This window comes from Protomyctophum parallelum (genome assembly GCF_964188405.1).
Source record: "Protomyctophum parallelum genome assembly, chromosome: 23".
Lineage (NCBI taxonomy): Eukaryota > Metazoa > Chordata > Actinopteri > Myctophiformes > Myctophidae > Protomyctophum > Protomyctophum parallelum.
In genome coordinates, this window is record NC_139715.1 from 6,896,674 (window position 1) to 6,908,563 (window position 11,890).

General features: G+C 40.4%; 1 protein-coding gene across 1 annotated transcript in view; it reads left to right on the forward strand.

Moving 5' to 3' along the window:
- Nucleotides 1–6,720: 6,720 nt before the first annotated feature.
- The window catches only part of itm2ba (integral membrane protein 2Ba), a 14,093-nt gene continuing 8,923 nt past the window's right edge, over nt 6,721–11,890 (forward strand). Inside the window, exon 1 of the mRNA XM_083758665.1 lies at nt 6,721–6,942. Coding sequence (XP_083614791.1) covers nt 6,850–6,942 — 93 coding nt within the window. The 5' untranslated portion in view covers nt 6,721–6,849. The remainder of the gene's footprint in view (nt 6,943–11,890) is intronic.

Consider the following 11,890-nt stretch of genomic DNA (forward strand, 5'->3'; position numbering starts at 1 on the left):
TTAATTTAAATAGTCGACATCGTTGTAACATAACAGTTGGTTGACGTTTGGAAGAAGTATGCTACATTTCTTGACTAGTATACGTTTTTTTTAATTAGAATCCTGCACCCATCATGCATTGCTTGCACGTATTAGCATATCAGCCCCTCCCCCAAATTAGTTTTAAATCATTTCTCAATCGTTACTCTACAGCCGTGCACAAGTCTAGTATAGCTAAAAATCTAAAATGCCACAGCTCCTTTACCGGTCTGTGCTGTCACTTTTTATTTATTTTATCAAATGTGGGAGTATTTGTTCAGATTTATATGCTTTTTTAATTGTATCTATTATATTCTATATTTATTTTTAAAGTGCATTGTTGCACTCTGTATTGACAAACTAAACCAGGCTGCTGCTGCAGATGCCTGCCCTCCAGTAGTTTCCCCACTGGAGGGCACTAAAGACCACTCCTGGGAATGGGGCCTAGTCTGTTTAGAGGCAATCTGAGAACCCATCGTAAAACAATAAAGGAAAAATAGGGCCCTCTTTGACTTTAAGGGGTCAACAGTCTGTCTCGAGAGACTAGTTTGAGGTGATTGCTTTCCATCAACTTTAAAATCCTGTTTTGGTCATGTAATATTGGTAAAATACACACACACACACACACACACACACACACACACACACACACATACACACACACACACACACATACACACACACACACACACACACACACACACACACACACACACTCTACCATCTCAGCAGCTGTCATGGATTCTTCTAGAAAAGGAGACTCCACTGGACAGGACATGGGGACATAACATTCGTCTGTGGTCTGTGAGCTTCTGGAGTGTTCTTGGCACAGTTTCCAAAGTAAAACAAAATAATAATAATGCTAAAGTAGAATCCATAGCAAACTAATACACTGGAGCACAGAACTGACTGACACAGTGAATAGCAGGCAGGCTGACAAGTAGTATAACGGCAAAAAGCCAAAGAGGCAATGCAATTCAGTGTGTCTGGATTTATTTGAGACAATGTCGCACAGTTGATGGTCAGTGTCCGTGCGCGCCAGCCATCAAGCACACCGTCATCAGGAGGATTAAAGTGTGTTATGCAAGTGTACCCGGGTGCGCTGTTGAATCTCGGGCAATGTGAATCATGGCCATCGGGGACCAGGCAACCGTATTCGAAAACGGTTCCAATGAAACTGATTCAGTCCGTCTCAGTGTGAATCCCCTATGAGAGGCTAAATGTCATCAAATCAAACTTTATTATCATTGCAAGCCAGGGAGAAGAGATGGGATGCAAGTCATCAAATGGTGGTTCCGTGGCTCAAATGCCCAATAAATAATGGGCCTTGATATGAAGTAGTAAAAGTAGAATATTTGACTCTGAGCTGTAGTGGTAAAAGTGAAGTAAAAGTCCTAGAAATTGAAATAACCCTTAAAATACCCCTTTTCTTTTTTTACTGTTGCACTTACGATAAAATGATTAAATAATGGGCCTTGATGTGTAAAAGGTTGTAAAGCACTGAGCTAAGCGAACAGGTACACCTGCAAACACTGACTCACCTGAGTTCGTAGCCCCTCTCGGAACCCTCCATAAAGCTTTTCAGAAATTTGGATGAGTTTTATGTAGGGTCCCTGTTCATAACTATATTTTCGTATGGGAATTTTGGAACGCGGACATAAATATGCTCCGTAACATCATATCTGCGGCATTTGACGGCCTGTTTTCCTTTGAGGGCTTCTGAATTCGTGAACTATAAGTACCTATACATTCCGCTGCGAATATCTCCTGTGGCACGGAAGCCGTTAAGTATTTTTAATCTTTGTTTGACCGATTTGGTCGCTTTATTTCTTCTTGTTTGTTTACCGTTTATTGTACCGGTGTGCGGTTGGCTTGTGCCGGCTACGTCCCTGCCTCTGATCTGCTCTGTCATAGCTATAGCGCCACTGATAGGCGGTACAATGAGGTGTCAATAAACAAGGAAGGAAGAGAAGAATCAAAGCGACCAAATCAGTCAAACAAAGTACTTAACGGCTTCCGCGCCACAGGAGATATTCGCAGCGGTATTTATAGGTACTTAAAGTTCACACATTCAGAAGCTCCTGAAAGAGCGCAGAAGGACTTATCCGAAGTTGTTTACGTTTATATATGTGTGCGTACCAGGTGCATGGCAGGGTGGAGGTGGAATAGGACCCAATGCTCTGGGTCTAAAAAATGTCAGAAACTTCAGTAGCATTGGGTTCTGCTTGTAGGGCTACTGAGTTCGATGATCAGCTGATGATCTGTTTAGTGTTTCCACAGCTTCTTGTAACGTTTCTTTTATTGGTCTAGTTTTTCACCAGCCTGGTAAAAACACCGTCGACTCTCATTAACTCCATGTCAATGAAAGTTACATTCCGAGGTCTTTAATAAAACAAACGGCTTTCTGTAACAAACACTGTAGCAGCGTGGCGTGCTTGTTTGGGCGTGTGTGTGTGTCAGTGACTCTGTCTGTGCGCGTGTGCGGTGTGGGTGTGACCAAGAGGTGGCGCGCACGACCCGATGACAAATACATGCACGTGCATCATTATGGATCCCAGTCTCACCACAGCTCAATTAAGCTCAATCCACCCCCCCCCCCCCTCACTCAGAACCCCCACTGCAAAGACGCAAGCACGCACGCATCACGCACACGCGCACAATCTATTTAAATTATTAATATTTTTATTGACTGACGTTATCTGGCTTGATTGAAGACTAGGCCTATATGATTCAACTTTTAACGTTTGATATTGTTTATAATTGTTTTAAAATGTTAGAGTGATATATAGGCATATATTTATGTTTGCTGGTTTCAAATTGAACCAACATAATTATACTAAAGGTGCCTACTACCAATTTTGTGATTTTTCTCATGCGTTTGCAGCGTTTTCACAAACCAACAAAAAAACAAAAAAAAGGAAACTCTGAAAATGTCTGTTTGCTGAAATTGAACAAACAATATTTTGTCAAAAACATCACTTTCTCCTAGAAACTCCATTCACACTTTTTTATAATTCAGCTTACTGTGTGGACACACATGCTGGAAGTGGAACCTTTTGCTTTGAAATATGTTGTAGTTTCTGAGTTATTTAACTTAAACGCCCAATGCATTGTCAATGGCAATAGCACACAATTAAAAATATAGGCATTTATCAGACACTCTTAATCCAGAGCGATTTAACATTAAGCAAGAACATAAAGCATGGCAATACATATAAGAATTAGTTATCAGGAATCATACATATAAGAACGTAATGGTGGAATATGTATATAGATCTATATATCCATAATTAAACTATGCATATATACTATATAGTGTCTACATAAAATGCTATCTAACTTACACCAGAGTAAGACACCTGGGGGCGCGTGTATACTATGCATCCGTCTGGGTGACAGCAGACTGCTGGGCGAGTGCTATTTTGGGTCAGATCAACATAGGCTATATGGAAAGAATTCTGTACTGGCCATATATGGAGCCTTGAGTGTGTACAGGGTTTGATGAGGTCTGATCAACATAATGGAATGTCATAACACATCAGCTCCATATATGGAGATCTAAGGGTGGCAGTTGGGGCAGTGTCTTGAGTGTACAATTTACAATTCAGGCATTTAGCAGACGCTCTTAATCCAGAGCGATTTACATTAAGCAATAACAAAAACATGGCATACATCACATATATAAAAAGTAGTTATCATGAATCATGTATAAACTAAGAACGTAACAGTGGAGTATCTATGTAAACTATACATACTATATATACTATAAAGTGCTATGACTACATAAAATGCTATTCTAATGCTGTCTATGTAACAAGCTATAAGTCTGTTTAAAATATATCTAAGTCTACATAAAGTGCGGGCCATGGTGGAGTCTGAAGAGGTGGGTTTTCAGACTACGGCGGAAGATTGGGAGTGAGGCTGCAGTTCTGACTGTGATAAGTGCATTCCATAGTTTTGGAGCCAGAAGGGAGAAGAGTTTGGTATGTGGGGTACAGGGTTTGATGAGGGCCCAGGTAAGGCCGGGCCTTAATTTTCGGGCCTGATGAGAACTCTAGTGTGGCAGCGGGGGCATGCAGTGTCTTAAGTGTACAGGGTTTGATGAGGGCCCAGTCAGACTGACATACGTGACCATATATGGAGATGTGATGTCACAATACGTGACCATATATTACATATAAGTTACTTTGTCAATCTAGCCGAGTTTGACTCAGACAAACACGACATCAGTTCTGGTATTCCACAGGGCTCGATTCTTGGTCCTTTTCATTTATATGCTGATGATACCCAACTATATCTTTCTGTGGCCCCAGATGATCCCTGTGCCTTAGACCCACTGCTGACCTGTCTGTCTAGCATCAAATGTTGGATGAGTGAGAACTTTCTCAAGCTAAATGAGGATAAGACAGAAGTTCTCATAATCGGTTCTAGCGAGCAGAAATAATCAATAATAAGCAGGCTTGGCAACCTGGCTGTAGAAAGTAACAGTACAGTAAAGAACCTGGGGGTTATTATTGATTCTGAATTGAATTTTAATTCACACATTAATCATGTTACCAAGATTGCCTTTTTTCACCTTAGAAATATTGCACGAATCAGAGCCTATGTGTCCTTGGACGATGCAAAAACGCTAATCCACGCCTTTGTTTTTTCTCGGCTTGACTACTGCAATGCGCTCTTTTCAGGACTGCCTAAGAAAACAACTGACAGATTACAACTTGTCCAAAATGCAGCAGCTAGAGTTGTAACTAGAACTAAGATGAGAGAACATATTACTCCAGTTTTGGCATCACTGCACTGGCTTCCTGTTGTTTTTAGGATTGATTTTAAAATTATTTTACTTGTCTATAAAGCTCTCAATGGTCTCGCACCTTCCTACCTACATGACTGCCTGCCTAAATATGTCCCAAACCGGCCCCTAAGGTCTTCCACTGCTGGCCTGCTCGCTTTGCCTAAAAAATGGCAACTAAAAAATACGGGGAAGCAGCTTTTTGCTTCTACGGGCCGTCGGCATGGAACAAGCTCCCACTGTACCTTCGTCAGGCAGCCTCTGTAGACATTTTTAAAGCTCAGCTCAAGACCCACCTCTACAACATTGCTTTTAAGTGATCTTTTATTTTTTGTTATTCACGTCCTCACTGTATTGTATTACTGCTTGTTTTTTAATGTCGTTGCCTTAGTTTATCTGTTCTTATCTTTGTACCACTGCCTTCTCCTGCTATGACACTGCGTTATTGTCCTATTGTTTTAACTGTATGCCTGTTTTAATGCTGTTTTGTTTTGCTTTTGTTTTTATTATCTTTTCTGCTCTGTAAAGCACTTTGAGCTACATTTATGTATGAAAGGTGCTATATAAATAAAGTTTACTATTATTATTATATATGGAGGCTTGGGTGACTCAATATATACTACTCTACCTAGCTGTAAATAAACATAATTCATGTTGGTGATTATAGCCTATAAAAGGTATTATCATATTAATGTATCATTATTAAGTTCACTCTGTATATCATCCACGGGCATAATAGCATGATGATGCCATTACAAAACATGGGCTTTACATGGAAGAAATGTATTTCTTTAACGAAATTAACTGCTAGAAGGTCCTATTAAAAATTAACTTAATTAAGCAGTCACTTATAATAACTGTCAGTTAATCTTTCTTAATTTTGTATATTATATCGACTACTATACAATCAAATAAATCTGTGTACAAGATAATTTCAGAGAGGGAGCTATAGGGAAATACAGTAAATACTAAATTAACTGTAAAGGGGCGAGTCGTTTGGTAGAGACAAAGCGAGCAATGTTTATGCTGTGTACTATGTAAACTATACATTTCCATTTTCCAGCCATTCAGTTGCAAAATAATAATAATAATAATAATAATAATAAGTTGGGGAACCCCCAAAATAATTTCGGGACCCCCCGAGGGGTCGCAACCGGAACCCCTATGTTGAGAACCCCTGGCCTAGAGTATCGTGTGCCAGGAGATTTGGAAGTAAGCGAAGGTTAATTATTCCACTGCCCAAGGACTAAAGAGACACATTTGCTGGTCCAAACAGCATGGCCGGATTAACCATAGCCCGATAGGCTATTTTTAGCTCTTTTTACTTGTAAATTGTAACAGTATAACAGAGTATTGGTTTTTAATTAATAATGGAAGTATTTGTAGGCTGCCATGGCTGCTACTAATTGCAACCACCAATTATAGTTGCACTTGCCACTGTTTCATGAATGAAATTTCTTTTGAAGGAAGTTCATTCCTTCAAAGGGACAATTAGCCTATATACACTCAAATGCTATTATCAAACATGTCAATGGCGACAAGTAACTACTACCTACAACCACATTTACGTAAATCATAATAATAATCTGATTAATTTTTCTTGCAGGGGGGGGGGGGGGGGGGGTGTATATATCTGTGCTCATGTGATCAGAAGCGTTGCCTTGTCCGCTTATTATAAGCGACTTTGGGCTTGTCATTCTGTGATGTTGCTTGCAAATATAAATTTTCTGGCCTTGTTAAGTTGTTTCTAAAGCAGTGGTGCATCTGTAATAAATACTTCAATCAATAAATCAATCAAATCAAAATCATTATAAAATCAAATCAATATAATGTTTAAAGGGCGATGGGCTCGCTTCTTTTGTGCTTGTTATTCCACAGACTCTGGCAACAGCGGGTTTGTGTTGACGTGCGTCACTGTAATCCGACACTGTGGTGAAGAAGGAGAAGAACACACAGCCTGCTGTACAGAAGAACAGACAGGTCGCAGATCGGGGGAATATAATCTTCATAATATAAACGCATATGAACAGCAGTTATTAGCCATGGTTAAGGTCACGTTCAACTCGTCCTTAGGGCAGAAGGAGCCCGTGAAGAAGCCGCTAGACTCCGATGAGGCTCTGATCCCCACAGAGGCGGTGAGGTCTTTTTTGCTTCGATCTTTTCCCACTTGCAAATGTTTCCCTACCGTGCAGAAATAATAACACGTTAATTACGTTGTAATTATAGTATTATCGTCGATCGACCGCGCCGTGCAAATCATTATGCAATTATAATTTCTATATTAAAGCAGCATTTGTGCATTTTGTCCCCCTATAGCTCCTCTTCTTTTTAATGTTATTATCGTCGGGGATTGTGTGACATTTCAATGCAACGTTATTAATGCACGGCCTGCCTTGTTGAAAAATGATTTTTTTGGTCAGTATTTGTTGTTGATAAACTGTTCAAGTGTAAAAGTGTATTTATTATAAAAGTGTTTGCTTTGCAAGAAGAGCTTGCAAAAGAAGTGTGTGCGCGTGCGTGCGTGCGTGTGTGAGTGAGAGTGAAAATGGCTGACATGAGGAAGCGAACGAGACCACTGGGTTTTTTGTAACGCTCAATAGTACGGCGCGGTGTAGCCTGTCAAAAAGAACAGCTCTACAAGCTCACCGCGCGTCGCGATACGACGTGCTGTGCGCTTGTAGATCTGTTAAGTTTGACCCCGAGCGGCGCGCGCGCGCACGCACACACACACACACACACACACACACACACACCAAGAGGAATCCTGGTGACTGGTTACAAGAGCACTGCACATGATACAATGTAACACACACACACACACACACACACACACACACACAGAGTAGCCTACAACAAACAATCCCAGTTCTACAGTAACGGTACAAAGTCCTTTAATAATTTGACCGTGTTTTGCTCCAAGTCATTGAGTTCCAGCTCATAATCATGCAAAGTAGGCTAAACCAGTGGTTCCCAAAGTGAGGTCCGGGGACCCCTAGGGGGTCCTTGAGGGAGTTCCAGGGGGTCCCTATAGCTAAATGAAATATAGTTAGGAACCAAATCGACCCTTATCGGTCTTTAACTCAGAGTACACTCTCGGGAGTTCAATTAACTTTGATTTTACAATATAAATTGGGGGTCCCAGAGACCGAAATGCCATTTAATGGGGGACCGTATAGCCTAGTTCAGGTCAAACCGGGGGCCCTTGAAATGAAAATGGTTGAGAATCACTGCTAGAGCTGTAAAAATCTTCTCTTATGGGGGGGGGGGGGGTCCTTGGCATATCTTTCAAATGGGGGGTCCGCGGGCGAATGAGTGTCCATTTGGGGGTCCTTGCCATGAAACAGTTTGGGAACCACTGGGCTAAACACACTCGGAGCTAAGCTAAACAAAGCCCTTACTTTACTTAAAGTTGATTGAATCAAAATGCCATTTTTCACCTGTGATCAGTTCACTCAACCCAATGGTCTTATATATCGGTGAATAAGAATGGGATGATGCCTGCATTGCTAATCAGGTGACACTGGAAGATAAGGATGTTGTATTCAATGTGATTTCTTTTTGCAACATTCCTACGCTTTGCTACGGTTTCCTCCCAAAGCGGGTTCACTCACACAATGTTTTGCAAAGGACAGGCTTTTTGAGAAGAAGGAGAAGAAGTGTTTTTTTGTGTGTTTTGATTATTATTTTTTACACACCATTATAATCATGTTCATATTTTTAATGTCAGATTTGAGGAACATTTTCACGATAATTTTTTTTTAGCAGATCTACTATTTTTCAACAGCTAAAGTTTAAAATAATGCTACTTAAAACACCAAATGGGGTTCCCCTTTCTGGATGGGATAAGTACTGTAACGGTGACAGTGTCATTATTGGGTAAGCTATACTCTTGTTCTCTTTGCAACTCTTCTGATGTGATCATTTACATTGTTTGTTGCCTGTAGAGTTCATGCTTAACCCATTGATTAAGACCTGAGGACGATTATACAAATGCCTTCTAAAATCCTAAATCGTTATGTTGCCACATCAGTGGGGCTCAAACCTTTTCATGCCAAGGATCCCCCAAAACTATATATGTATTTATTTGGCCGTGGAGTGGAGCCCCCATCTCAAAATATAGTGGGGGAGGAACGCCCAGAAAAAAAAAAAAAAACATTGTTTAAAAATATATATTCAAAGATTTGCACAAAATGTTCACGTTTTCTTTTTTTTTTTTTTTAGAATCGTGACACACACTTTGATCTTGAGCTTGTAAGCTGCTCTGGAGGTTTTCCTCAACAGAGTAACATGCTGAGACACAGGGCAACAGCTCCAACTCAAATGGAATGTTTGTCAAATAATTCATAATTTTCCTGTGACCGCCACGCTCTGACTTATGGTGCGTTACCAGTTTAAAACATCATATAATATGGTCATGTTCAACAGATTTATTTTCTACATATCGGGAGTCAAGGACAGATGTTTCGGCTATATCCTGCCTTCATCATCACTGATGGATAGCCGACACGTTGGTCCTTACTGTACATGTAGAAAATAAATCTGTTGAAAATGAGTTCTTGGTGTGTGTGAGACCCTTCAATATAAAAGTGAAATGTCAACATTGAAAATTGAGGTTGCTCATTTATATCGTTACAAAAACAGGGCCTTGAGAATGTCTGCCTATGTCTGACTCTGCCTATGCCTAAAATTGTAAGCACATTTTGGGCATTAACATAAATTCAGGGTACAGTATGTTTTTAGTGTTGCCGTACAGTACGTGCCAGCCGCTGTACTTTGACGAACCAAAATTAAACAAACGCACCCAGAATTCAGGTTATTTTTAGCTGTGCTTACCGTTTGAGTCTGAATGTGGTGAAAACGATTCATTCACACACACTCAGCATATGCTTTGGATAGCATACAGTACATGAGCATACAGTAAATGAGTGTACATAGGCTGTTGGCTTCTAAATCAGACAGTTTTCTGGAAAAACAATTTTTCTATATCAGTGGTTCTCAAACTATTTCATGTCAAGGACCCCCCAAAAATGATATGTAATTGGCCCACCGACCCCCATCTTTGCTCTGAAAGAATATATTCAAAATATTCAAAGACTTGTACCACATTTTCACGATTTTTCAAAAAAAGTATAATATAATGCTTACAACACCGAAAGGGGTTCCCGTCCTGAATGGGTTGAAAAAAAAACCCCATGTTATTCCTTCCTTTCGTACATTTCCGTCTTTGGTTTCTGAACAATTCTTCGAAGAGGACACAGAATTGCTGTCTCACGGTGTCAGTCACCATAATGGCAGCAGGATGTTAAATTCACCATTCCTCTGTAGGAGAGAGAAAGGGTCACCATCACCATTTCTCTCTGTAAAAGAAGGAGTGCTCCCATTGCATCATACATCTTCTGCAGACTGAACGCTAACTTGAAAAACTAATCCCCTTTACAGGAATTAACAGTCTTCTTTAATCGTTCTATCAAATATTTAAAAAAAAACATACTTTACATGTAGTGATTATTATTACTATTATATCCATTTACATGAGATCAGGCACGTGCAAAGAGTGTTAGAGCGGCAGGGGCTTTAATCCCAAAAGAGGGCATTTATTTGACAAATAGCGAAAACGGCAGATCTACAAGCTCTCAACGCGTCGCAGCGTGACGCGTTGAGAGCAATGCTGCCTTCAAGTATGGCATGGAAAGGAGAGGGGGGCATTTGCCCTTTTATTCACCATTGTATTCGTGGTCTGGAGAGGGCAAGTTGACAGTTGTTTTACAGACGGGTAAAAAAGGTCTGTGTGCACGTCCCCTGCATGAGATGTGAATGAGGTCAGATCAGTCGGTTAGAAGTTGAATTCACATTCACACTTTGATGTGGGGGAAACAGAGAAGCTGCTATACTGCTGTGATCATCCTGGAAACCTCAAGTAGAGCGAAACAGGGACCGGGAGTTTTTGAGGTGGACATATGAAGCGTGTTGGAGCGAGATTAGAAAGTAATCTATGGGATAAGGAGCTCCTCTGCGCTGTGGTGTGTCTCACAGGACAGAGTCCAAAAAAGAACATAATAAGTGAGAGAGAGAGAGAAAGAAAGAGAGAAGCCTCTTATGACCTTGGCTCTCTCTCTCTCTGCAAAAGGACTGCTAATGAAATAGCGGAAATAGTGGTAGAACGCTCTCAAAAGCAAAAGTTCAGCATTCCGGCTACAGAGGTGATCATTTCGACACAAACGAAGTGAGTCGGCGTGAAACCGAAAGAGGAAGTCAGTGACCTAGCCGTGACAGACCGAGATGTAATTTCATTATGTTCGTAACATATTTAGTAACCTCTTGCAATGACATTAAAACCATTCAGGATGGGAACCCCTTTTAGCGTTTGAAGCATTATGTTATACTTAATATATATATAATAGCAGATCAAGCTCGTAGCGTGAAAGTGTGTCACAAATCTTTGAATATTATATATTCTTTCACAGCAAATGTTTTTTGTTCAAATCTTGGGAGGTCCCTGGAACAACATATTTTCAGATGGGGATTCTGCCCTCCCCCCAGAAAGGAAAGCTTTTTCAGAAAACTGTCATGATTTCAGATTTAGAAGACATTTGTAGAATCTGTTCTCAGGTCTAAATGGGTTAAGAGTAAAGACCAATAATAATAATACATTTATCAGCTACTGGAGTAGAGTGGTTGTGTTTACCCACAACAACACAAATGTGTGTGTTTTCAGTCACTGTTTGTTTGGGTAGACGGGCATGTTTGTGGGCCTACAAAACACTGTGAAAACCCCAACACTGCCAGAGGGGCAAACACCCCCATGCTACATGCTGCTGTCGAAATAATGGGACATGATTTTGTTTGTATGGTTTTGTTGTAAAAAATAGTTCACAGCACATCGCCACGGGCTGTGTTGTGAGCTTGTAGATCACCTAGATATTTGTTTACATTTGTCCCCAGAATAAGGGATCAAAGTGAATCAGACCATAAATTATGCGTAATTGCCGGTACAGATGTCATATATTTTTTTAATGGCCGATTACACAATCACAAGAAAATAAGAAAACAACCCTCTCAGTAGCAGCATGTACACAATCACAC